This window comes from Cygnus olor, chromosome 33 (assembly GCF_009769625.2).
Source record: "Cygnus olor isolate bCygOlo1 chromosome 33, bCygOlo1.pri.v2, whole genome shotgun sequence".
Lineage (NCBI taxonomy): Eukaryota > Metazoa > Chordata > Aves > Anseriformes > Anatidae > Cygnus > Cygnus olor.
In genome coordinates, this window is record NC_054090.1 from 706,617 (window position 1) to 727,207 (window position 20,591).

Sequence of the window (20,591 nt, forward strand, 5' to 3'; positions counted from 1 at the left end):
AGGAATATAAGGCTGTTGTCAGATACTGTAGGGAGGCAACGAGGAAAGCTAAGGCCTCCCTAGAATTAAACCTTACGAGAGGGGTCAAGGACAACAAAAGGGCTTCTTTAAATACATCACGGATAAAACTAACACTAGAGGCATTGCAGGCCCACTTTGCTTCACCAAGGGGAAGTTGTGCTTGACTAACCTGACAGCCTTTTATGAGGACATAACTGGGTGGATAGATGACGGTAAAGCAGTGGACATGGCCTGTCTTGATTTCAGTAAAGCCTTTGACACTGTTTCCCACGGCATCTCAGCAGCTAAACTGAGGAAGTGTGGTCTGGACGATGGGGTAGTGAGGTGGGCCGTGAACTGTCTGAAGGGAAGAAGCCAGAGGGTTGTGGTCAATGGGACAGAGTCGAGTTGGAGGCCTGTATCTAGTGGGGTCCCTCAGGGGTCGGTACTGGGAGACCTCGACAGGTTGGGGAATTGGGCAGGGAGACGTTATGGCTCCCTACAACTACCTGAAAGGAAGGTGTGGGGAGCTGGGGGTCGGCCTCTTCTCACAGATAACTAGTGATAGGACCCGAAGGAATGGCCTCAAGTTGTGCCAGGCGAGGTTCAGGTTGGAAATGAGGAGACATTTCTTCTCAGAAAGAGTGGTCAGGTGTTGGGACGGGTTGCCCAGGGAGGTGGTGGAGTCACCGTCCCTGGGGGTGTTCAAGGAAAGGTTGGACGTGGTGCTTAGGGACATGGTTTAGTGGGTGACATTGGTGGTAGGGGGGCGGGTGGGCCTCCATCTTGGGGGTCTTTTCCCGCCTTGATGATTGATTCTTTGATTATCTGAACAGAAAGCAACCGTCAGCCAAGGGCGTACGAATGCACACGGCCGCTTGCTCCGCCTCCTTTCCACCCTTTCCCCGAAATGTTGTGGTTTTCTTGCTCAGTGCTGTGGAAATCACGCCCATTTAACTCTTTGCTGCCCGGATGGTTTCATCCTCCCTTCCCCAGCACACTTTTCCCCATCGGATCCATCCCTCGTGCTCCTGGCAGGGTCTTTCAAGTTCCCCAAATGTGCAGAGACTCAGCTGCATCGTATGGGTCTCTATGCCCTTTGGGACGTGGAGTCCTGCTACCGAAACCCTGCCACGTAAACCCACAACAGATGGAGACAGGCTCCCCTTTCTGAGCCTCCAACCATGTGTTTGCACATCCCAAGGGGGAAAAACCATCTTGATCTCCTGGGAGTCATCATCGCCCCATCTCCCCTTTGCCCTCTCCACCCACAAGTGAGGAAAAAAAAAAAAAAAAAAAAGATAATCCTGTTTTGAGGGGACAAAAGGTTATTGTGAGCAGCCAACCAGACCTCAAACACCCTCAAAAACTTCAGTTTTGCCCCAGGAAGAGGTGAGTCAAAGCCACATTACCACGGCCCCCACTTTGCCTGCAAGCCTTTGCAAGCCAGCTCAGACAAAAAAACGTTGTATTGTATAAGTACATGCAGCGTTACTCCCCCACGGGGGCCTCATATTCCCCCCATGGGGGCCTTATATTCCCCCCACTGGGTGTCTTCAATAAAAAATAAAAAAACAGAAGGTTGCTTTCCTTCCTCTGTTGTCAACAGGAAAACACACCAGTGAGGGTTTGACTTCTTTAGCCTTATCAGTCAACAGAGGATTGTGTCTGAAGGCGTTCCTACTGCAACAGCTCTAGGCAGGCTGAGCGCTGCCCCTCCCTCACTGTTACATGGCGCTGCTCAAGGAACAGGGTGACATGAGCTACCAGGCGCAGAGAGGCTGTATTTAGGGTAAGTAAGTCCACATCTGAGCAGCAAAATTTGGGGCCAGCTGAGCAAGCAACGCTCAGCTAGGGGCTGAAATGGGGAGGGAAGGAACGGCCAGTCAGGGCAGGTTTCCATCTTCTTTCTTTTTTTCCTTTAAGATTTTTTTTGTTCCTTTGCCCTCTCCCGTTTTTCCACCCTCGTTGTCTCTTTCTCGCCTTTCTTTTTGCGTTTGTGCTGTTTTTTTTTCTCATTCTCCTCTCATTCTCTCTCTTTTTTAATGCCAAAACGGCACACCCAGTGAGCTTGCATGCCACTCATGTATTTCTGTGAGAATGGCCAAAAAAAAACCCCACATTGCCCAAATTGTTCCTTTTCAGCTGGCTTCGTTGAAGCTTCTGCTACCAGATGTTTAGAACTCCTAGGTGTTTTTTTTTTAAGCTGTTTTTAAACATTTCCATCTGTTTTTGCTGTTTTTTTTTTCTTTCTGTTTGTTACTTTGGGAGGGCTTTCCCAGTTATATAGCTAAAGCAGCTGGCTGCTTTCTTTGTGCTTTTTCTGGGAGGGAATGGAAAGAAGAATAAAGGTGAAATGAAGCAAAAAATAATAATAATAAACAGTAGTATTAATAATCTGGGGGGAGCTGAAGTAAAAAAGCAGACTTGGGGGGAGAGGGATAAAACCTGGGTACAAGCTCAGGCTGCTTTGAGTCTACAGGGTGCAAAACCCACCAACGTATGTGTTTTTTTCAAGGGAATTTTGGTTAATTTTACAGTTCTAACAAAATGGAAGCCTAACCAAAAGAAGATGAGAAGCTCTTCTCTTGAAATGGAGAAACAAAAGCATGCAGCTATCGGTTTCCTTATTTGTCTCAGAAGCTGACATTTTTGGTTTTCAAAGCAGTGCTCAGTTGGGTTTGGGTGGTTTTAGGTCACGCCAGCCAACTTTGAAGCTGAGCCACGCTTTGTCCTATGGAGTTTGGGGTGCCTGCAGCCCACCCTTATTACCACTTTTTATTCCCCCCTGCCAAACTGAATCCTAAAACTTCTTCCAAGACTCTATTTCCCAGCACGACCCCCAGCACTTAATGTTCCTCCTGCAATTTTTCCCTGCCTGCTGCTGTATGCACACGAAACCAAACCCTTTCTCCTTAAGAGCTTACTCCTCCTACATGTTTGGTTTTACAATAAATCCATCATCCAGGTGGGGCAGAGTCCTTCCTTGTTTATTTTCCAACAACAGTGCCAAAGATCTGTGGCGCAAGAGCTGCTCTGTTTGAACAGCAGCCAGCATGCCCTTTACTCAGAAAACATTGCAGGGGGAACTGAGATAAGGGACGGCTGCAAACCAAGAATGTCAGCAAGACCAGCTGCTGGCTTATTTCCTCCTCTGTTTTTTTTTAAATTCAGCTTCCTGCTTGCTTGCTGGGCTGAAGCCACTTGGGGAGGGCGTCATGTCACAGACAGCTCAACTCCCTTTGAGCTTTGAGTGCTGATAGGCAGTATTTTTCTTTTAATTTCTTTTAGTATTTAAAGTCAGTTTAAACTTCTGTCTTTCTCTTTTCTCTTTCTCCTTTTCTTTCTCTTTTTTTCCTTCTCTTTCTTTCTTCATCTTTTTCTTTTCTTTCTCTTTCTCTTTCTCCCTTTCTTTCTCCCTTTCTTTCTGCCTTTCTTTCTGCCTTTCTTCCTCCCTTTCTTTCTCCCTTTCTCCCATCGTTTCGCCCTTTCTCCATTCCCCTGCAGCAGACCACGAGCCCTCTCCCCACCCACGTTTTCCCCACGTCCGCTCCAGATCCCCACAACTCTTCATACCCGGGGCTTTCCCGGCCCCCCCAACACTCAACTCTCTCCTTGCTATTGCAGTGTGCTGAGGCAGTTGCTGCCAGAGCACTGATTACGTGGATGTGATTAGTGAGACACGACATTTACTTGCCAGCCATGGGGAAAGGAGCCCAAGAAAAAACACACCCCGACCAAGAAGTGCTGAGCCCTCCAAGAGATGAGGAAAAACAATACAAATGGGGTAATGCTGGGGGAAAGTGAGATCTCACTCCGGTGGGGCACTGGTGGGATGGCACTGGACTGGGTTTCTGAGTGGGTGAGGACAGGCTCTGAATTTTACCATGCAGCCACCTCTAAATCCATTTGGAGGACCTCAAAGAAGGGAGCTCCTATCCCAAGGGGGGGAGGGCTATAGGATCAACCGTGGATCCAGCAGAAAAGGGGCATATGGGGGGGGGTGGAAAGACCCAGCCCACATCTCCTGCTCTCTTCTCCACCAGACTCCAGCCCCCATGGGATGCAAAGGAAATGTTGTCATGTACAAAGGCTTCTCACTCCACTGTGTGTGGTGCTGAGTCTCCTTGTCTTCGGTCTGCTGGCGGCCTTGATTGGTGAGTCCCCCTGGAGCATCCCCACGACAAGGAGATGGGCCAGGGACCTGTTGTGGGGATGGAGCGGGGAATTCCAGGGTTTTCCCAGCAGGATGAGAAGCCCCCCAAGCATAGCACTGAGCCTGCTTCATGGGGCACCCTCTTTTGTCCCCTAAACCAGGCTCTACTCAACCTTTCCAATGGGGTGCCCCATCATGGCGCATCCCAACCCCCCTACATTTGCTGGAGGGGAACACGTATGATTAAAAAAATGCATTTTTTTTTTTATATATTTTTTAATTTTATTTTTTATTGTGGCTGTCCATGCATCTCAGCTGCTCATTTTTCTCCTTTTCCAGTTGTGCCACTGCAGTCTCACTCACCACATCCTCAATTCTCCCACGTGTGCCCAGCCACGTGGATCGGCTTCCAAGCCAAGTGCTACTATTTCTCAGAGAATGAAGCCAACTGGAAGACCAGCTTGGAAAATTGCAAGGCCTTGGAAGCCTCCCTGACCTCCATAGACAGCAAGGAGGAACTGGTGAGAACTGGGCACAAGCCCCCATGCCAGCTCTGGTGTGGAAAATGTGTGGGACCAGACCAAAAACCCATTTTCCCCCAAATTTCACCCACCGACAAAGCCAGGAGAAGATGCCCTGGCAAAAGCACCAGTCCGCGCTGGGGGATGAGCAGTATCACGTTATTTTCTCCAAAACTCCCTCCCTACGTCCAGCTGGGTGCTGTCCTGAGCTTTGCCCTCAAGGGGCTTCATTTTTCCGTGAAACTGTAGAATATTCACATCTCGCAAATGAAATCACCTTCCTATTGCAAGGTGCTCTGCAGCCTGGAGGTGGAACCTGGGTGAGTTGTGTTTGGGGAAGACGGGATCACCTAAAACCTGTTTGTTTTTTTGCTCTAAAGGATTTCATCATGCGCTACAAGGGCGAAGCAAACCACTGGTTCGGGCTGCACGATGATGGTGACAGCCAGTGGAGGTGGACCAATGGCACAGCCTTCAACACCTGGTCAGTCCCTCCGCCTGTTGGGGTTGGGTGCTTCGGGTTGGCAATTAGGGCAGGAGTTCTTACAGGGTCTGGGATGGCCTCTTTTGGGACGGGGACCTTCTCCTGTCACCGCAGCGCTGGTTTTCCACGAGAAGCTTGGGTGGACCAAGGATGCTGCGCTCTGAACCCCTATTAAACCTTGAACACTGCCCCTTCTGACCTTCCCAGGAGAGGAAATCCTGGCTTTTCTTCCAGTTTTTAGGACAATTTTCCTACTTCCCTCCCTTCTGCTCACTCTTGAGTGTCTGCGTTGCAGGTTTGCAGTGCGGGGAGGTGGCCCTTGTGCGTACCTAAACCAGGAGAAGATCAGCTCAGGCCTCTGCCACACGGAGAAATACTGGATCTGCAGCAGACCCAACAACTACGTCCTCTGGAGGCAAAAGATTTACCCCGAATAAAAGATTCCATAAACATAAAGCTTGTGCCAGTGCCGCAAGATAAAATAGCACAAAAATTGGTAAAAACTTACTTAAATCTGTTTCTTTGCAGCAACAGTATTAGAGTTTCCTTTCTGCTCAGATTCTTGCAGGCTCAGTCAATCTTATGTAGTGTCCAGCGACGAGAGAGATCTGGGTGTTTTAGTTGACAGCAAGCTGAACATGAGCCAGCAGGGTGCCCTGGCAGCCAGGAGGTCCAGCCATATCCTGGAGTGCATCAAGCACCGCATCGCTAGTCGGTCGAGGGAAGTGATTGTCCTGCTCTACTCTGCGCTGGTGCGGCCTCACCTCGAGCACTGTGTGCAGCTCTGGGCACCGCAGTACAAAAAGGACGTAAAACTGTTGGAGAGTGTCCAGAGAAGGGCTACAAAGATGGTGAAGGGCCTAGAGGGGAAGACGGATGAGGAGCGGCTGAGGTCACTGGGCCTGTTCAGCCTGGAAAAGAGGAGGCTGAGGGGAGACCTCCTCACGGTCTACAGCTTTCTCAGGAGGCGGAGTGGAGGGGCAGGCGCCGATCTATTCTCTGTAGTGACCAGCGATAGGACCCGCGGGAACGGTGTCAAGCTGAAGCAGGGGAGGCTTAGGCTGGACATCAGGAAGAGGTTCTTCACCAAGAGGGTGGTCGCACACTGGAACAGGCTCCCCAGGGAAGCAGTCACTGCACCAAGCCTGTTGGGGTTTAAGAAGCGTTTGGACTGTGCTCTTAGTCATATGGTCTGAATTTTTGGGTAGACCTGTGTGGGGCCTGCAGCGTAAGGAATATTCTCTGATTCTATTCTATGATTCTACTCAAGTCAGCAACACTCCTGTTTCTCTCTCTGATTGTACAGCAGAAAATCGTTTTATATTTCTCTACACTTGCAAAAGCCATGTTTTTAACGATAAACCTGAAACCTGCGAATCTGATATGCTATGGAGTTATGCTATTTTTTTACTATACACTTCCTATTGAAAGGAGGACAAGGTAAGATTGAATAGATACAGTATGGATGTACATATTTGGATGGATTTTTTAATAAAAAAAAATATAAATTGGAAGCTAATTGCACCAGAGCCTACACTAATACTCTCGGTTGTGCTTGGTTGGGTTCAAACCCTGAAATTCCTCGCAGAGCCGTAACGAGGAGGGTGGGCTTCAGCCCAAATATTAGCAGCAAGAATCCTGCAGGCTGGGCTTTTCGGTGCAGGCACTGCACAGGTCTCCGTCTCCTGCAGTCTTTGAAAGGAGATGGAAAGGTTCTTTCTGGCAAACCCAATTGTGGTCACTTTCACAGCCTTCGTAATCCAGCTTCTTGTCTACGAAGGTCGCGCAGCCATTCGCCACATTCCGAAGGGAACCGAACCTGCAAACCAAAACCGTCAGCACCCAAAAGCAGCTCCTTTTCCTCTTGGGAGATGGGGCAATGGGAGCTTCTCCCCCAGCCTGTCTCACTGGGCTCCAGGTGGCTTCTTGCAGCGGGCTTGCCCAGATGCGCGTGCACATTGCTGTGCTTGCACTAACATCTGGCTCCTTCCTCCACTGGAGCACGCCCAGGGCATTAAAACCACGTTGGCTATATACGTGTGATGAGATGTTGGGTTACAGTCCTCCGTACAGCCAACTGCTGGGCTATAAAGCCTTGCCGGGGGATTACAAGGCTGTCGCAGACACCAAATATTGGAGATCTTGGGGCTGAAATGGAGCAAAGCTGCTCCACACACCGTGGGTTGCAGCTGTACTCACGTGGTGGCGTCGAAGGAGGAGTTGTCCACCCATTTCCATGTGTTGTTGGATGCCTTTAATCCGATCCACACAATTAGCTTCCCCTTGCTGCCCTGCTGGATTCCCTCATTTAAGTGCTCCTGGGAAATGGGAGAGGAGCGGTGGCTTCCAAGAGCCTTCAGCAAGAGGCTCGTTGGGGTGCAAAGCCGGCTTTTTGAACCCATTTGGTTCATCCTCAAAGAGATGGGCCCTAAACACCACCTGTACCTTGGGTGCTGCCTCGCTGCCTGCTCTGAAGGCAGCTCGGTGGGTGGAAAGAGCTTAAATTCAGAGCCTGAGACACCGAAGGCTCCCCCCGAGCTCTGTGTCCCTCCTTCCTCCCATGCCAAAGGTGGGAAGAGGCCTCCAAAGCCCTTTAGGTGGCGATTCAGCCCCGTTCCCACCTCGCAGCACGAGGTGGCTTGGAGCTACCAAGCCTCCTGCCACCACCCAGCAGCTCCGGGGCAGTTTTTTCCCCTCTACCCACCAAAACCAAGGACTTTTGGGTCCTTTTCAAGCCTTCTCCACTCTGTACTTACCATATCGGCGGTGTTTCGGAGCATGGCCAGATGGGACCCCCGACTTTCGCAGTCTTTTTTGCCTTGCATCCAAGTCCCAGTCGACTTGGGAACCTGGTAGCACTGGTCCCCAGAAAGCTGCCAAGACTGGGGGCACAGCTTGCAGCCCCCGTGGCCTGGAGAGGAGACGGAGCCGTGAGACACTCCAAAAAGTGCTTGAGGTCTCGCTCAACCGAGCCAAGAGGCACTGGGAGGGGGGCTGTCTCCCCTCCCAAATGTTTCCTGCCCGCTTTTCCCACCCATCCACCATGAGGAGGACCATGGTGGGGCAAGCTGGGTGAAGGTAGAGAGGTGCCTCCTCCTCCAGGAGGCCCATGGAGGCTGGAGATGATCAGCAAAACGAGCTCTTCCTCGCCATGCTCATCGACACCAAGCCAGGCTCGCAGCGCCCCAGGGGCACCCATCCCACCCCGGGGACCCCCCCCGGGGAAGGGGTTACCTGCGGAGCCATTCCAGCGGCAGACGTAGCGCAGCAGAGAGGGAATCAGGCACGCCTCCATCCTGCTCCTTCCCCTGGCCTCGCTCGTGTTCTGCGGAGCGCTCGGAGGCGTCGGCGCCTTCTGAAAAACTTGGAGGCAAAATTTTGGTTAGATACTGAGGGTGTTTGGGGGCAACACTGTGAAAACCGAGCAGGGCTAAGGGGTTCCCCAAGCTATTGTGCAACCTCCTTTTCTGGTCATGATTGCACCCAACTTCTTCAATAGCATTAAAATGTTGCTTCTGTCCTCCACCCTTGCTTTAAAAGACTTTTTTTGTGGTTTTGTGTTTGTTGGTTTGTTTTCAGAGGGGATTTACTCTTGTTGGATGCATCTTGTGGGGCAAAATTTTCCCCCTCCAAATGGAGATGGTCACTGGGACAAAACCCTGACCTCCCCTTGGTGAAAAAAAATACAACCAAAGAACAATTTCCCTTGTGCTCGCTGTGTTTTGGACGTGTTTACGAGCGGGTTTTACTCACCCTGCACGCTGAGCACCGCCACCAGCACCAGCAGCACCAGGTAGCCCAGCCCGCTCAGCTTCAGGAGGACTCCGTGCCACCGTGGGCATGCAGCGGGAGCTGAAAGAGTCCGTGGTTTTGTTCAGAAAGTACTTTCTTGTAAAATAAAATTAAAATACAATGAAATGAAATAATATGAAATAAAATACATCAATAAAATAAATTAATATCATATCACATCATATCATATCATATCATATCATAATAAAATAAAATAGAGCCCCTCTGTTTGAACAGAACTTGACGGCTACTTTGCTACTTCCACGGAAAAAAAACAAAAAAACAAAAACAACAAAAAAAAGTGAAAACCCAACGATCACAACCTTCTCTTCACATCTCCCACCCCAGGACCCTCCTTGCGTGGGTCCTGCTGCTCGCCGTGGGGCGGCTTTGGTTGGAGCAAAGCCTCCAGGAGCTTGGAGGGGATGGGGAGAAGCCGGACTGCGGCTTCCCAGTTGCACCAGTGGGTCCCAGTGGGGAAGGAGTCCCGGCGGCGGGCTTTGCTCCCGTTGGAGGCTAGGTACAGAGGTTGGGCTCGGAAGTGAGGCCGTCACCTCCAGGTGCTCTGGGAGGCGGTGGGGGTCCTCAGGAGCAAGGGGGACAGACCTGAACCCTTGGGAAATTGGCCTCATTTAGAGCAGATGTTGGCCGGTGGGACTCGGGTCCCTCCAGACCTCCTCTCCACCAGGGTCCTGGGCACATTTCACCAAGCTTCGACTTCCATCCGCTGATGTCGGGGCTGATTTTTGCTGCGGGGAGAGCAGCCCCAGCAGCGAAATCATTCAAGCTCTGGCCGTTTGCAAGCTTCCTTCTCCCCCGTCCTTCCTTCTTTCCTTCCTTCCTTTCGTTGCCCGCATGAACCGGGATCAACCCCGCAACCCAACCGGCGTTTGGCCGTGTTTCTTGGCCAAGACGCGAGCGGACCCAAGCGCCAGCTCTTCCTGGAGGAAACGAAGCTTGCTGTGAGCACCCACCGCCCAAAATCACACTTACTGTGACGCCTTTCGGCAGGCGAAGGGCCCCCTCCGAGCTGCCTTAAATCGGCGTAAATAATTTCCCCAGCCATGGCCAGCTCGCCAGCCTGCAGAAGCGTCCCAGGAGTGGCAAAGTCCCCGGGCAACCTTTGCGTTATGACCAACCTTCTTGCGCCTGCGTCCAGTGCCAGGAAATGGCTTTTTTTCATCTTTTTTTTTTTTTTATAGGTATATAGATATATCCTACAGCCTTTTCCCTTCAACTGAAGGCTGGCAGGTAGGCAGACGGCCTCGAGGCAGGAGGAGGTCGCACCTCTGGAGGTGCAGAAACACCTTTTGGCTTTAGCAATCGCAGCAAGCACTGCGGTGCTGAGCTGCCAGGAGAGCAGAGCGGTGACAAAAGACAAAATAAAAGCCCTTAAATAAGTTTTTTTTAACGGGGGGCAGGCCAACGCGTACCAGCGGATAGTCAGGGAAGGAGGAGAAAGGTGATATTTGGTGGGTCTTCCCTGGAATACGGCTTGGGCATCGGTTGCGTGTAACCCAAAAGCTGGAAGGGGATGGTTTTGATTTTAATTTATCACTTTTTCTTCCATGCCAAGTAATTTATCCCATAACTTTTGCACCAGAAGAGGCAGAGAGGGGTTTTTTTTTTTCCTTGCCTATTTTCTGCAGCAAATTTATATATGTATATGTATTATCTTGATGTTTAATTTTATTTTCTTATGCCAGCTTGACCTAGCCTCCACTGCATGGAGCAACTGGCAATTCCTAGGACTGGGGAAAAAGCACCACCAGTCCATTTTGCTGTTCGTTGTTACTCTGCCTTCAGATCTCATTGACCTCATGGAAAGTTTTGTACTCGATTTTCTGCGGTGAGCAGTCAGAACCGCTTTTACATTTCTCTTCCTGCACAACGCTAAAAAAAAAAAAAAAGAAAGAAAAAAAACACCACAACAACAAAGGCTGCACAAGGCTCTGCCTCCATCCTGACCATAGCTTGCAAAAAAATAAAATAAAATAAAATTAAAAAGTGTTTTTTTTTTTTTTTTTTTGTAAAAACCTGCATTCAGATAACTTAATTGCAAGACTTATTTTGGATAGCTTGATTGCAAGAACCTCCTTTTTGATTGCTTGATTGGAGAAACACCTTTTTTTGGATAATTTAATTTCCCAAGCACCTATTTTCTGATTGCTTAATGGCAACACCTTTGGGGGATAGCTTAATCGCAAACCCACCTATTTTTGACAGCTTAATTGCACCTTTTTCTTTGCATTTTTCCCCTTGCATGCATTTGCCTGGCAATCCCATTCCTTGGAGGCAGGAAGGGATAGAAATCTGCATATTTTTGCATATGGTCGGAGGCATTAAGGAGAGAGGGCACAGCCCGAGCAGGCTTTGTTGGAACAAGTCAGCTTGAGAGCGAGTTTCTGGGAAAACAGAAACCAGCAACGGTCCAAGGACAACACCCCAAGCCACTCCTAGAGCAAAATATACATTATCTATACATGCAGTACCTCTATCCAAACTGCACGCATACTTTCAAATATAAATACAAATATGTAAGATAAAATTGTATGTAAGTATATAAACATTTAAAAGTAAATATATAAATATATATAAAGTAACTATATAAATAGATACAAATATATATATGTTTATGCTTATGAATATATCATATGGATACGCTTATATATATAATTTATATGATATATATAATTTGCATTATATATATGCACTGTGTGCATATATCTCTATCTAAATACTGTGTATATCTCTATATAAACACTATGTGCATATATCTCTATCTAAATACTATGTGTATATATCTATAAATATTATGTGTATATCTCTATATAAACTATGTGTATTTATCTATGATTCTATGATATAAAAGCTATGTGTATATATATAAATACTATATAGAGAGAATACTACATATTATATAGGGAGAAATAGTACATATATATATAAATACTACATATATATATAAATTACTACATATAAAAAACAGTACATATATGTTAAATTCTATAAATTAAATATATATATTAATTCTATGATTAAAATACTATATAAATATATACTATATATAAAAATAGATACATATATATTTATAGCAACCCCCATGGGGTGAAGGCGGCGAGAGCAGAGCTGGAGGGGGGGCTCAGGAGAGCAGCAGCTTCCTGCTCAAATGGGGCTCTTGGGCATCTCCCCACCAGCTGCACGGCCAAGCCTTCGCCAGCTGGATCCTCTGGAAAATCCCCCAGAAAAAAAGGTTTATTTGACAGAAGGCTTCACACTTCACACAGCAGGAGAGCGCGCAGTGCTCCCACCGGCAGGACACAGGTACTGGGGCTGGGGGGGGTTCGGGCTTGGAAGTGGGAGGAGAATGAATTGCAAGGGGAAAAAATGAGTTGCAGGGTGGAAAAAAATGATTTGCAGGGTGAAAAAAGTGAATTGCAAGCGGAAAAAGTGAATTGCAGGGTGAAAAAATCAATTGCAAGGGAAGGGGAATCAATTATGGGGGGGGGAATCAATTGCAGGGGGGAAAAAATAATTGCAAGTGGAAAAAAATTAATTGCAAACGGTGGAATTAATTGCTGGGGGAAAACTCTAATTGCAGGGGGAGAATTGTGATTGCGGGAGGGGGAATTTAATTCCCCCCACAAATTGGGGGTGATGTTTTGTGTTTTTTTTTCTGTGTTTTGTTTTCTTAAGCCACGTGGACATTTAATTTTCTTCTCATCCAGGATTGCCGCTCTGATGGTGCGTGACTGCTGGTTGGCGGGGGGGGGGGGAGGGGGGATTGATTTTGGTGCTGAATGGAACAAAATTCTTTCTTTTGCAAAGCCTTCACCCATCCCCGGCAAGGCTGAGGTGTAAAGGCAGTGTAAAATTAACATCAGAGGGAGAGGAAATCGCGTTTTTCTTTGAATCGTTGCAATGAGTTTGGCTTGAGCTTGGATGGACCTCGAAGACGACCACGATTTGAGAATCAGATGGAGAGAGCCCCCCCAAAAAATGCGTCCTTGGGTCACAGCTTCTGATGGGTGAAATCTTCTGATTTTCAGGTGCCCCATCGCCACCCCACCTGCATCTCCCGAAATGAAGGAAACAAGGGAATGTCCCAGCTTTTTGGGCACGGAAAGAAGCAAGCGGGGAGGTAACTGCAGAGCACTGGCCCGAACAAGGCTTTCTTCTGCCTTCTGTAATCTGAGAACAAAAACAAGCTGATGTAAGGCTGACGGGGTGGTAAGAAAAACTGAGTCTTGGGTTTTCTAGCACTTCCCTCAAGGGGAAATTTTTTTGTAGCTCAGCGAGCACCAGGTGGCATTTTGCTAAGCAGTCACAGTTTGGAAGATTTTAGTTATGACTCCTCCGTGAGTCAGTGTTTCTTTTGTGTCTTCACTCCCTGGTTCTCAATTAAAGAATAAAGAGATGTTGGTAGAGATATTGGTAGAGAAGAAGGGTGAAAAGACCAAAAAAAAAGAGCGTGGAATTAGATATATTGGCATAATATTAACGAACCTCTTCCTTCCTTTCTTCAACACTGCCTTATTTTGGTTCAGTTGACTCTTCCTCCCACCTCCACCATCCTCTTGGTAGACCAAAGCAGGTGGCAAAGGGGATTTGGGGTCTTTCCAGTTGTCCCAATTGACTTTGAGCCATGGTTTTTCTATTGGCATATTTGGTGTTGAAATTATCGTCTAAAATGATTTCTATTTCGGTGCATGGGGAAGGGAAAAGAAGAGAGGGAAGAAGGGCTTGTCGCATGACATGTGGTTCATGTGATGACACGCAAGGAGGAGCAAGCGAAGGCAAACCCCATAGGAAACAAAAGTTTCTTTGAGCAGAGGTTAAGATAAGAGCGTGTTCTAGATCAGAAGACCCAGCGATGGGCTGAGCATGACTCAAGTCATTGCAAGACCCAAAGCATCTTGGTTAGGGCTGTGAAAGAAGTCCCTCGAGCTGTAATGACGAAGCAGAACCCCCAGAAATTCAAACGAAATCGCTTGTGTGTATGGTGTAATGCCCACAGGCATTTCAGAGCAGAGGTTTGCAGCTAGAGCTGGTGCAAAGACAATGTTCCCCTCCTAAAGAAGAGTATCCAAGAAGGAAAACCCCATAATTTTACTCCTCATGGGGAAGAATTCAAAACTTCTTGCTGTTTCTCACCCCAAATGATAGTGAGTACACCCAACGTAGGGGAGAGACTGACCCCTTCCTCTTCCTCCTTGAGCAAAAGGAGGCAAAAAACACCTTTGGGGTCAATTCCCTGGACCTGGAGTGTGCTGTTGCCCTTGGTGCTCCCATGAAGATATTGAAGGTCTCTTCTCCTGCAGGTTCCAGCCTGGAGATGAAGCCGGGGGCACGCGTTGCCTGCCAGGTCACCATGGCAGTGGTGTTCCTGGTTCTGCTCGTCACCGCCATCGCTTTTGCAGGTGAGTGTTGAGGTGCTCATCACAGGGACAACATCTCTGTGCCCTCCCCAAGACGCTTTGGGTCATTGCACTTGTGCCAAGTCCATCTCCATGCTCCTGACGAAGACAAAATCAAGGCCAGGAGGTGTCCCCTCCAGGTGAGGGACATTTCAATGAGTGCAGAAACCCTTCTCCAGAAAGCCAAACCCATCTCCTCTGTGGCATCATTCTTTAAAAAACAGATCATCAGACTTTACCCAAAAAGGTTTTTTTTGGTAAAGAAGGGGCTGCTGGTTGGCCAAGCATCAAGAGATGTTGGCACAAGTCCCACCAAGCCAAGAAGGCTGCAGGAACAAGAGAAACACTTTCTCTCTGCTTTGCCCATCGCTGCTTTGGCATTAATGATGGATAGTGATACCTTAGGGCACGTTTAGGCATAGGACTTTTTGGAAATCCTCCTAAAGCCAGCGTCGTTGGTGGCCTGATTTCTGCTTTGAAAGTACAGCCCCCACATCTCTTGTCCCCCTTTGCTCTATCGATGACAGTGCACGCTTTTCAACCTCGACCCCAGCCCTGTGCTCAGTGTCCGTTCGACTGGATCGGGTATAGAGGAAAATGCTACCATTTTTCGGAGGCTGAGAGGAACTGGACATCCAGCCAGGACAACTGCTCAGCTCTCGGTGCTTCCCTGGCCATGTTCGACAGCGTGGAAGACTTGGTATGGAGTCCCCCAGAAAAGCCACCACCGTTTTTTGCCACCTTTTGGTTTCCTTGCCTGCTATTTCAGTATCTTCGTCCCAGTCCTGGGGTGAGGAGATGGGGAAAATGGTTGTTTTATGGATCTTCTCCTCGAGCTTCTCACCAAAGCCAACCAATGCAAGACCTGTAGCAAAAAGGGGAAAAAAAGAAAAAAAAAAAAAAGGAAAAAAAATTCTAGACAACAATGAAGTAGGTCTCTGCCTTAAAGATTATGGGTTCTGGTAACAGACTGAATAATTCAAGCACCAAAGGAGCGCGGGCAACTTGTAAAATGTAGATTATTGGTTGGAGGGAGGTTTCTACAGATGACTTGCTGGGCATGTCCCAAAACCCTGAGAGCTGCCCTAAAGTCTTTCGTCTTTTCCAGAGCTTCACAATGAGATATAAAGGCATCTCGGAGCATTGGGTTGGCCTTTCACGGGAAGGGGAGGAGCAACCATGGAAATGGGTGAACCACTCACATCCGTCCCACCTGTGAGTCTGCGGGGTTTTCCTCGTTATCGTGCTGGCTGTTGGTTCTCCGGCCCTGAAACTTGCGTTTCTTCTGGGATTTGGGACCAGCTCTAGAGGTGGATCCAGACGTAGTGGTGGGGCGATGAGACCTGGAGAGGGCCATGTTGCTTCCAGAGCCGTTCTTTGCTTTTCCCTTCGAGTCGAAAGGTGGAAGCGGGGCCAAAACGCTGTTAGATTCCTACTTTTGATTATTTTTTGTTCTCCTTAGAGATCATCAGTGTGATTTTTCTCCCTTTTCCTGTCTGAGGCCGGCTGTTTCTTCTGCCCTTCAGGTTTCAGGTCCAAGGAGGTGGCTTCTGTGCCTACCTGGGTGACACCGGGCTCCGCTCCTCCCAGTGCAGCACGGAGAGGAACTGGGTTTGCACCAAGCCCGCGCTGAACAGCCCAGGCAAAGGCAACAAGACGAGACGAGCTCAAAACCTTTGCATCAGCTCCTAAATACCCAAAGCAAACAGGGGAAACAAGACAAAAGCTCAGAAACTTTGAAGGAAACTCAGGGGGGGAATTCAGCCGGAAACTGCTGAATAGGAACTAAAGTTACTACTTAAATTTGCAACCCAACTTTCCCACGCAGTGACCAACAGCTGATGATTTCTCACGGCAGCACAGTCATACGTGGCAATGACTCATTCACAACAGCACTGAAACAAAATTTCAGAGCACCAGAGAAGTCACAACGCTGCCAGTGAAACCATGCGTGTGCGCGCAGAGGATTCACCCTAAGGAGACATCAACATGCAGCCCTGCACAGGGGGAAAAAAGGTCGAATGGCATCGGATTCGAGTTTTTCCTAATTTTTGGCAAGTTAAATCAGCAGTTTTCAAGCTTGCTCGGCTGGGAAAAGCTTTCCAGTTCGTTATGAGCATGTGGAAGCGGTGCAAGGATGGACCTCCAAGGATTTTCTGGAATCTTTTGCTTTGGGAATCTTTGGCTTTTACGGTCTGCAGGTGAAACATGGGGCATTTGCATGGCTAACTCCATCCTGGGAAGACGTTTTTTGAGGAGCACCTCAGCTCGGAGACGGCTGGTGAAGGTGTGACGCTGAGGATTGTAGGGTTTTTAGCAACGCTCTTATTTTTGGTTGTATTTGGAAAAAAATAGCATAAGAAACAGACTCCAGGAGCTTCAAGACCTGGCTCCTCCCAGCAAGCAGCCATCTCCAAATCAAGTCCACCAGTGCCACCTCCAGGACTGGGGACATCGAAGCAAATCCCGTGGAGGAGCCTCCTCGTACAAACACCTCGTGAGACATGCAACCTTTTAGCCTTGCCTGGCTTGATGTCGACTCGATCCTGTACTTTGAGGGCTTTCGATGCACTTTGAGCTGTTTGCAAGATTTTCACAAGATGAGGTGCCATCAGAACCGGTGAGCAACGTGTTCGGTAATGAGTAACGACATCGTAATTACTTCTCAAAAACAGAGCCAGCCTCAATCTGGGGTTTTCTGTTCTCTCATTATTTTGCACACTGAGAGCTACAGCCTGCTTGCCTCTCCTGCTACACGCATGCTCCAAATGTTGTCATTAAGTCTCTTTTCCTCAAAGACAGGTAATTTAGCTTTAACTTGCTCTTGCAGCCCAAATTGGCAGAATTTTGCAGCGATGAACTTGATGCATTGCCTTTAGCTAAGCACATAAATCCGAGGTTTGTTGTTATTCCTTCACCTGTTACAGGCAGGGCAATTCCATACAATAAAAATGTACTTTTGGCTAACAAATCCAATTCACTGGCCTGAAATATAGCAAAAACCTATTCACTAAGGTGCCACTTCCTGCTGTTGCAGTCTTTTCTCCAGACTTCACACACCTAAATGTCAGGAAGTCTGGTTTAGGTCAGCAAAGAACGAGGAGTTCCTGCACAAAACCCTTCTGCATCCCACCCTGAAGCATCATTTAGCATTGTTGAGCTCTTCCAGGATCCAAAAGCAGAGAATTTCTTATTTTTCGGTAAAGATTATCTGCTTTTTCTCTAAGGTGCTGTCCTAAAAGCAAGATTTGGGTGAACTGCAGTGAAGTGTCCTGGGTTTTCTTAGGAAATCCTTAATATTTTCAGGAGATGTGGCACAGGATGTAGCTGTGGTCTTACAATGAGAGAGTTTTCATGGAAGGGCAAGAAAGGAGTGGGGTAACACTGTCACCTCGCAGTGGATCCTAGGGTAACGCAAGAGGAAAAAATAAAAGTCAGAGCCAGACTTCAAAAAAATATTTTATTTGGAAATTACATATAAACTAAAACAGCACACAGAAAAATACTGCCGATAAAGTGCAAAGATACAGAGGAGCAGAAAAGCAAGAGAAAGGCACCGTTTTCCTCCACAGGCAGCATTTGAAATTAACGTCGACCTGACTCCAGACTGCCTCCACAATCCAGCCTGGGAGGCATTGAAATGTTTGTTCAAGTACAGGAGGAACTGCAAGCGCGAGAAGTTGCTCCTTGTCAAAGCAACACACCCACTACTCGCATTCCTCGGGCTAGCACCAGCAGAGGTGATGGGTTACAGCTGCTTCCCCCCAAGCAGGACCTCAGGGACTTCAGCCCAGGGCAGCGAGGTTGGAACTAGACGATCTTGAAGCTTTCTTCCAGCCCAAACCAGTTCCAGGATCGTGTGTTTTGAAATATTCCCATCCACCCTGCGATATCTTCTGCCTATGCACAATACTGGTATCTCTTTGGCAAAATACTGTATTTTAAAATGCCCCTCCGTTATAAAAGAAGTTAGAACCTTCTCCTGTGCTAAAAAAGTGCAAATTCCTTGAGAAAAGAGTTTTATGATCTAAAAATGAAATGGAGTGCCTGTTGTCAGTTAAACAACGTGCTACATCGCTGCTTTTCCTGATGCAACCTTGCCTCTGCTATCAATCTTAATGCTAGGCATCGATAAAGATGAAGCAAAAATAATGTAGTGCAGAAGAGTTTGAGAAGACAAAACGTTCTGCAGAAGGAAGCTCGCTGGTAGGAGACAGAAAACGTGAAAAGGCTCCAGAAGCGCGTTAGCTGTAACAAAACGCCACCTGCAGGCCTGAGAAATGAACCCTGCGTGTTGTCTCGCCACGTCAGGTTCTCGAAATGTCCACCAGGGCACCAAGATGTGAGGTATTCTCTGCACGACCTGGAGGCGCCGTGTCTGCTGGCCTCACGGCCGCCTGCTCTGCGGCTTGGTGCAGATCCAGTGCCGCTCGCCGCTGCTGCGAGCGCTGGTGACTTTTTGGTCGTTCAAGAAAGCAAAGTCCTCGCCTCCTCCGACGAGAAACCTGCAGGGGAGGCAGTGGGGTGAGCTTCCCGCATGCTTCCTGCCTCCTCGCCCCAAAACCCCCCCGCGTGCACGGCGCGACGGACTCACAACGAGCTGTTGAATTTGGTCCCATCTTCCCACTCCCAGCGCCGGCTCGGGTTTTGGCGGCTCAGCCCGATCCAGTGGTCAGGAAAACCTTTGTAGCGCAGCACGAACTCCTGAGAGCAGAGGGGGAGCAGGGTTGCAGGTCACCCCCAGATCTCTGCCCCAACCCCCCCCCCTCCCCAAAAAAAGAAAAGGGGCCAGGAGAAAACCCCCGGTCTCACCAGCTCCTCCTTGGACTGGATCACGGCCAAGCTGGCGCGGCGCGTGTGGCAGTCATCCCGACTCGACGTCCAGTTCCTTTCCACTTCAGAGAAGTAGAAACATTTCCCCTCGAACCCGATCCACAAACGGGGGCAGGAATACGCACGTTGAGAGAGCCCTAAGGAAAAATAAATGAAGGGGGTTGGAGGAGCAAAGAAGGGGGTAGTCCTTGGGGCAGCTGGGTTGGATATGGGCTCCCCCTCCATGCACCGAGCCCCCTTTTTTTTTTTTCCCCCTCCTGCAGCTGGGGCCACAGGGCAGAGCCACAAAACCACCTGGGAACACTCACAGATGATAATGGAGATTAAAAGCGCTGTCCCTAATCCAGTGATGATTCTGGGCACGTATTGCTTCCAGGACGCAGTTCTTCCATGCTTACTCTTAGCAGTAAAAAGATCTGCAACGAAAAGGGGGGGGGGGGGGGGAAGTTAGGGGTCCCAGCGCCGTGCAGACCCCTGGCAGCGGGGCTGAGAGAGGCCAGGCCCTCCCCACACCCTGCGGGTGACGTTGGTGGTAGGGGGACGGTTGGACCTCCACAGAATCACAGAATGTGAGGGATTGGAAGGACCCTTGAAAGATCATCTAGTCCAGTCCCCCGATGGAGCAGGAACACCTAAATCATGTCCCACAGGAGGTTTTGAGTATCTCCAGAGAAGGAGACTCCACAACCCCCCTGGGAAGCCTGTTCCATGCTCTGTCACCCTCACCCTACAAAAGTTTTGTCTCATATTTAATTGGCACCTCCTATGTTCCAGCTTGCACCCACTGCCCCTTGTCCTATCATTGGCTGGCTCCATCCTCCTGACACTCGCCCTTTACGTATTTTTGAACATCTGCTCTTCTCCAAGCTAGAGACCCAGCTCCCTCAGCCTTTCCTCGTAAGGAAGATGCTCCATTCCCTTAACCATCCTCGTGGCTCTGCGCTGGACTCTCTAAAGCAGTCCCCTGTCCTTCTGGAACCGAGGGGCCCAGAACTGGACACGATATTCCAGATGTGGTCTCACCAGCAGGGCGGTCCCCAACTTATCCCGGTGCCTGGGGTTGTCCTTGCCCCAGAGTGCAGGACTCTACACCTGCCCTCGTTAAATTTCGTTAAGTTTCTCCCCACCCTGCTGAGGTCTCGCTGGGTGGCGGCACAGCCTTATGGCGTGTCAGCCGCTCCTCCCAGTCCAGTGTTGTGAGGAACAAAGTTGAGTTTTGCAATAGAAGGTGTTTTTTGAAGTGGAAAATTCCACTAACCTCGCATATTCAGAAGTGATCGTGTGCTATAGAAGTGGGGAGTGCATTAAGCAGGTAAGCAGAAGGGCCCACTGTCCCGAAATAAGGAGGATAGCTAAGAAAAACAGGATGAGCAGTACGAGATCAGTAA

The 20,591-nt window shown here is 48.8% G+C and overlaps 4 protein-coding genes across 8 annotated transcripts; 2 read left to right on the top strand and 2 right to left on the bottom strand.

Moving 5' to 3' along the window:
* Nucleotides 1-10: 10 nt before the first annotated feature.
* LOC121062674 (C-type lectin domain family 2 member E-like) lies at nucleotides 11-5,613 on the top strand. 5 transcript variants are annotated; one of them, XM_040542863.1, is made up of 6 exons: nucleotides 11-1,792; nucleotides 3,628-3,787; nucleotides 4,047-4,157; nucleotides 4,496-4,677; nucleotides 5,058-5,161; nucleotides 5,457-5,613. In XM_040542863.1, exons 2-6 carry the CDS (start codon nucleotides 3,703-3,705, stop codon nucleotides 5,596-5,598), a joined length of 624 nt encoding a protein of 207 aa, XP_040398797.1. In that variant the 5' UTR covers nucleotides 11-1,792; nucleotides 3,628-3,702; the 3' UTR covers nucleotides 5,599-5,613. The 5 variants fall into 5 exon arrangements, with proteins under 5 accessions (XP_040398797.1, XP_040398798.1, XP_040398796.1 ...); XM_040542864.1 differs by having other exon boundaries at nucleotides 1,626-3,787; XM_040542865.1 differs by lacking the exons at nucleotides 11-1,792; nucleotides 3,628-3,787 and adding an exon at nucleotides 3,923-3,946.
* Nucleotides 5,614-6,488: 875 nt separating this feature from the next.
* LOC121062671 (killer cell lectin-like receptor subfamily B member 1B allele B) lies at nucleotides 6,489-11,501 on the bottom strand. Its single transcript, XM_040542856.1, has 6 exons — nucleotides 9,947-11,501; nucleotides 8,915-9,013; nucleotides 8,396-8,524; nucleotides 7,918-8,072; nucleotides 7,361-7,479; nucleotides 6,489-6,980 (listed from the first exon to the last, which is right to left on the bottom strand). Exons 1-6 carry the CDS (start codon nucleotides 10,134-10,136, stop codon nucleotides 6,785-6,787), a joined length of 888 nt encoding a protein of 295 aa, XP_040398790.1. The 5' UTR covers nucleotides 10,137-11,501; the 3' UTR covers nucleotides 6,489-6,784.
* Nucleotides 11,502-12,030: 529 nt separating this feature from the next.
* LOC121062672 (C-type lectin domain family 2 member D-like) lies at nucleotides 12,031-17,063 on the top strand. Its single transcript, XM_040542857.1, has 6 exons — nucleotides 12,031-12,277; nucleotides 13,003-13,094; nucleotides 14,275-14,373; nucleotides 14,898-15,070; nucleotides 15,479-15,585; nucleotides 15,897-17,063. The coding sequence occupies exons 1-6, from the start codon at nucleotides 12,123-12,125 to the stop codon at nucleotides 16,060-16,062; spliced, it is 792 nt and encodes a 263-aa protein (XP_040398791.1). The 5' UTR covers nucleotides 12,031-12,122; the 3' UTR covers nucleotides 16,063-17,063.
* A 756-nt stretch (nucleotides 17,064-17,819) lies between these two features.
* LOC121062597 (C-type lectin domain family 2 member D-like) lies at nucleotides 17,820-19,629 on the bottom strand (the record flags this gene model as incomplete). Its single annotated transcript, XM_040542637.1, has 4 exons — nucleotides 17,820-18,875; nucleotides 18,965-19,074; nucleotides 19,183-19,340; nucleotides 19,512-19,629. Coding segments are annotated over 4 exons (504 nt in total), but the record flags the coding sequence as incomplete, so codon positions are not given.
* Between the last annotated feature and the right edge of the window lie 962 nt (nucleotides 19,630-20,591).

Excerpts from the sequence above, each read along its gene's own strand:
- LOC121062671 (XM_040542856.1), bottom strand. The coding sequence starts at position 10,136 with ATGAAAAAAAGCCATTTCCTGGCACTGGACGCAGGCGCAAGAAGGTTG. Across the intron at positions 8,525-8,914 it reads GGCGGTGCTCAGCGTGCAGG|TTTTTCAGAAGGCGCCGACG; the intron begins GTGAGTAAAACC and ends TTTGCCTCCAAG. Across the intron at positions 6,981-7,360 it reads TCCTCCTTCGACGCCACCAC|GTTCGGTTCCCTTCGGAATG; the intron begins GTGAGTACAGCT and ends TTTGGTTTGCAG.
- LOC121062672 (XM_040542857.1), top strand. The coding sequence starts at position 12,123 with ATGGGGCTCTTGGGCATCTCCCCACCAGCTGCACGGCCAAGCCTTCGC. Across the intron at positions 12,278-13,002 it reads CTCCCACCGGCAGGACACAG|GTGCCCCATCGCCACCCCAC; the intron begins GTACTGGGGCTG and ends TCTGATTTTCAG. Across the intron at positions 13,095-14,274 it reads GGAAAGAAGCAAGCGGGGAG|GTTCCAGCCTGGAGATGAAG; the intron begins GTAACTGCAGAG and ends CTTCTCCTGCAG.
- LOC121062674 (XM_040542862.1), top strand. The coding sequence starts at position 4,192 with ATGGGCCAGGGACCTGTTGTGGGGATGGAGCGGGGAATTCCAGGGTTT. Across the intron at positions 4,678-5,057 it reads TAGACAGCAAGGAGGAACTG|GATTTCATCATGCGCTACAA; the intron begins GTGAGAACTGGG and ends TTTGCTCTAAAG. Across the intron at positions 5,162-5,456 it reads GGCACAGCCTTCAACACCTG|GTTTGCAGTGCGGGGAGGTG; the intron begins GTCAGTCCCTCC and ends TCTGCGTTGCAG.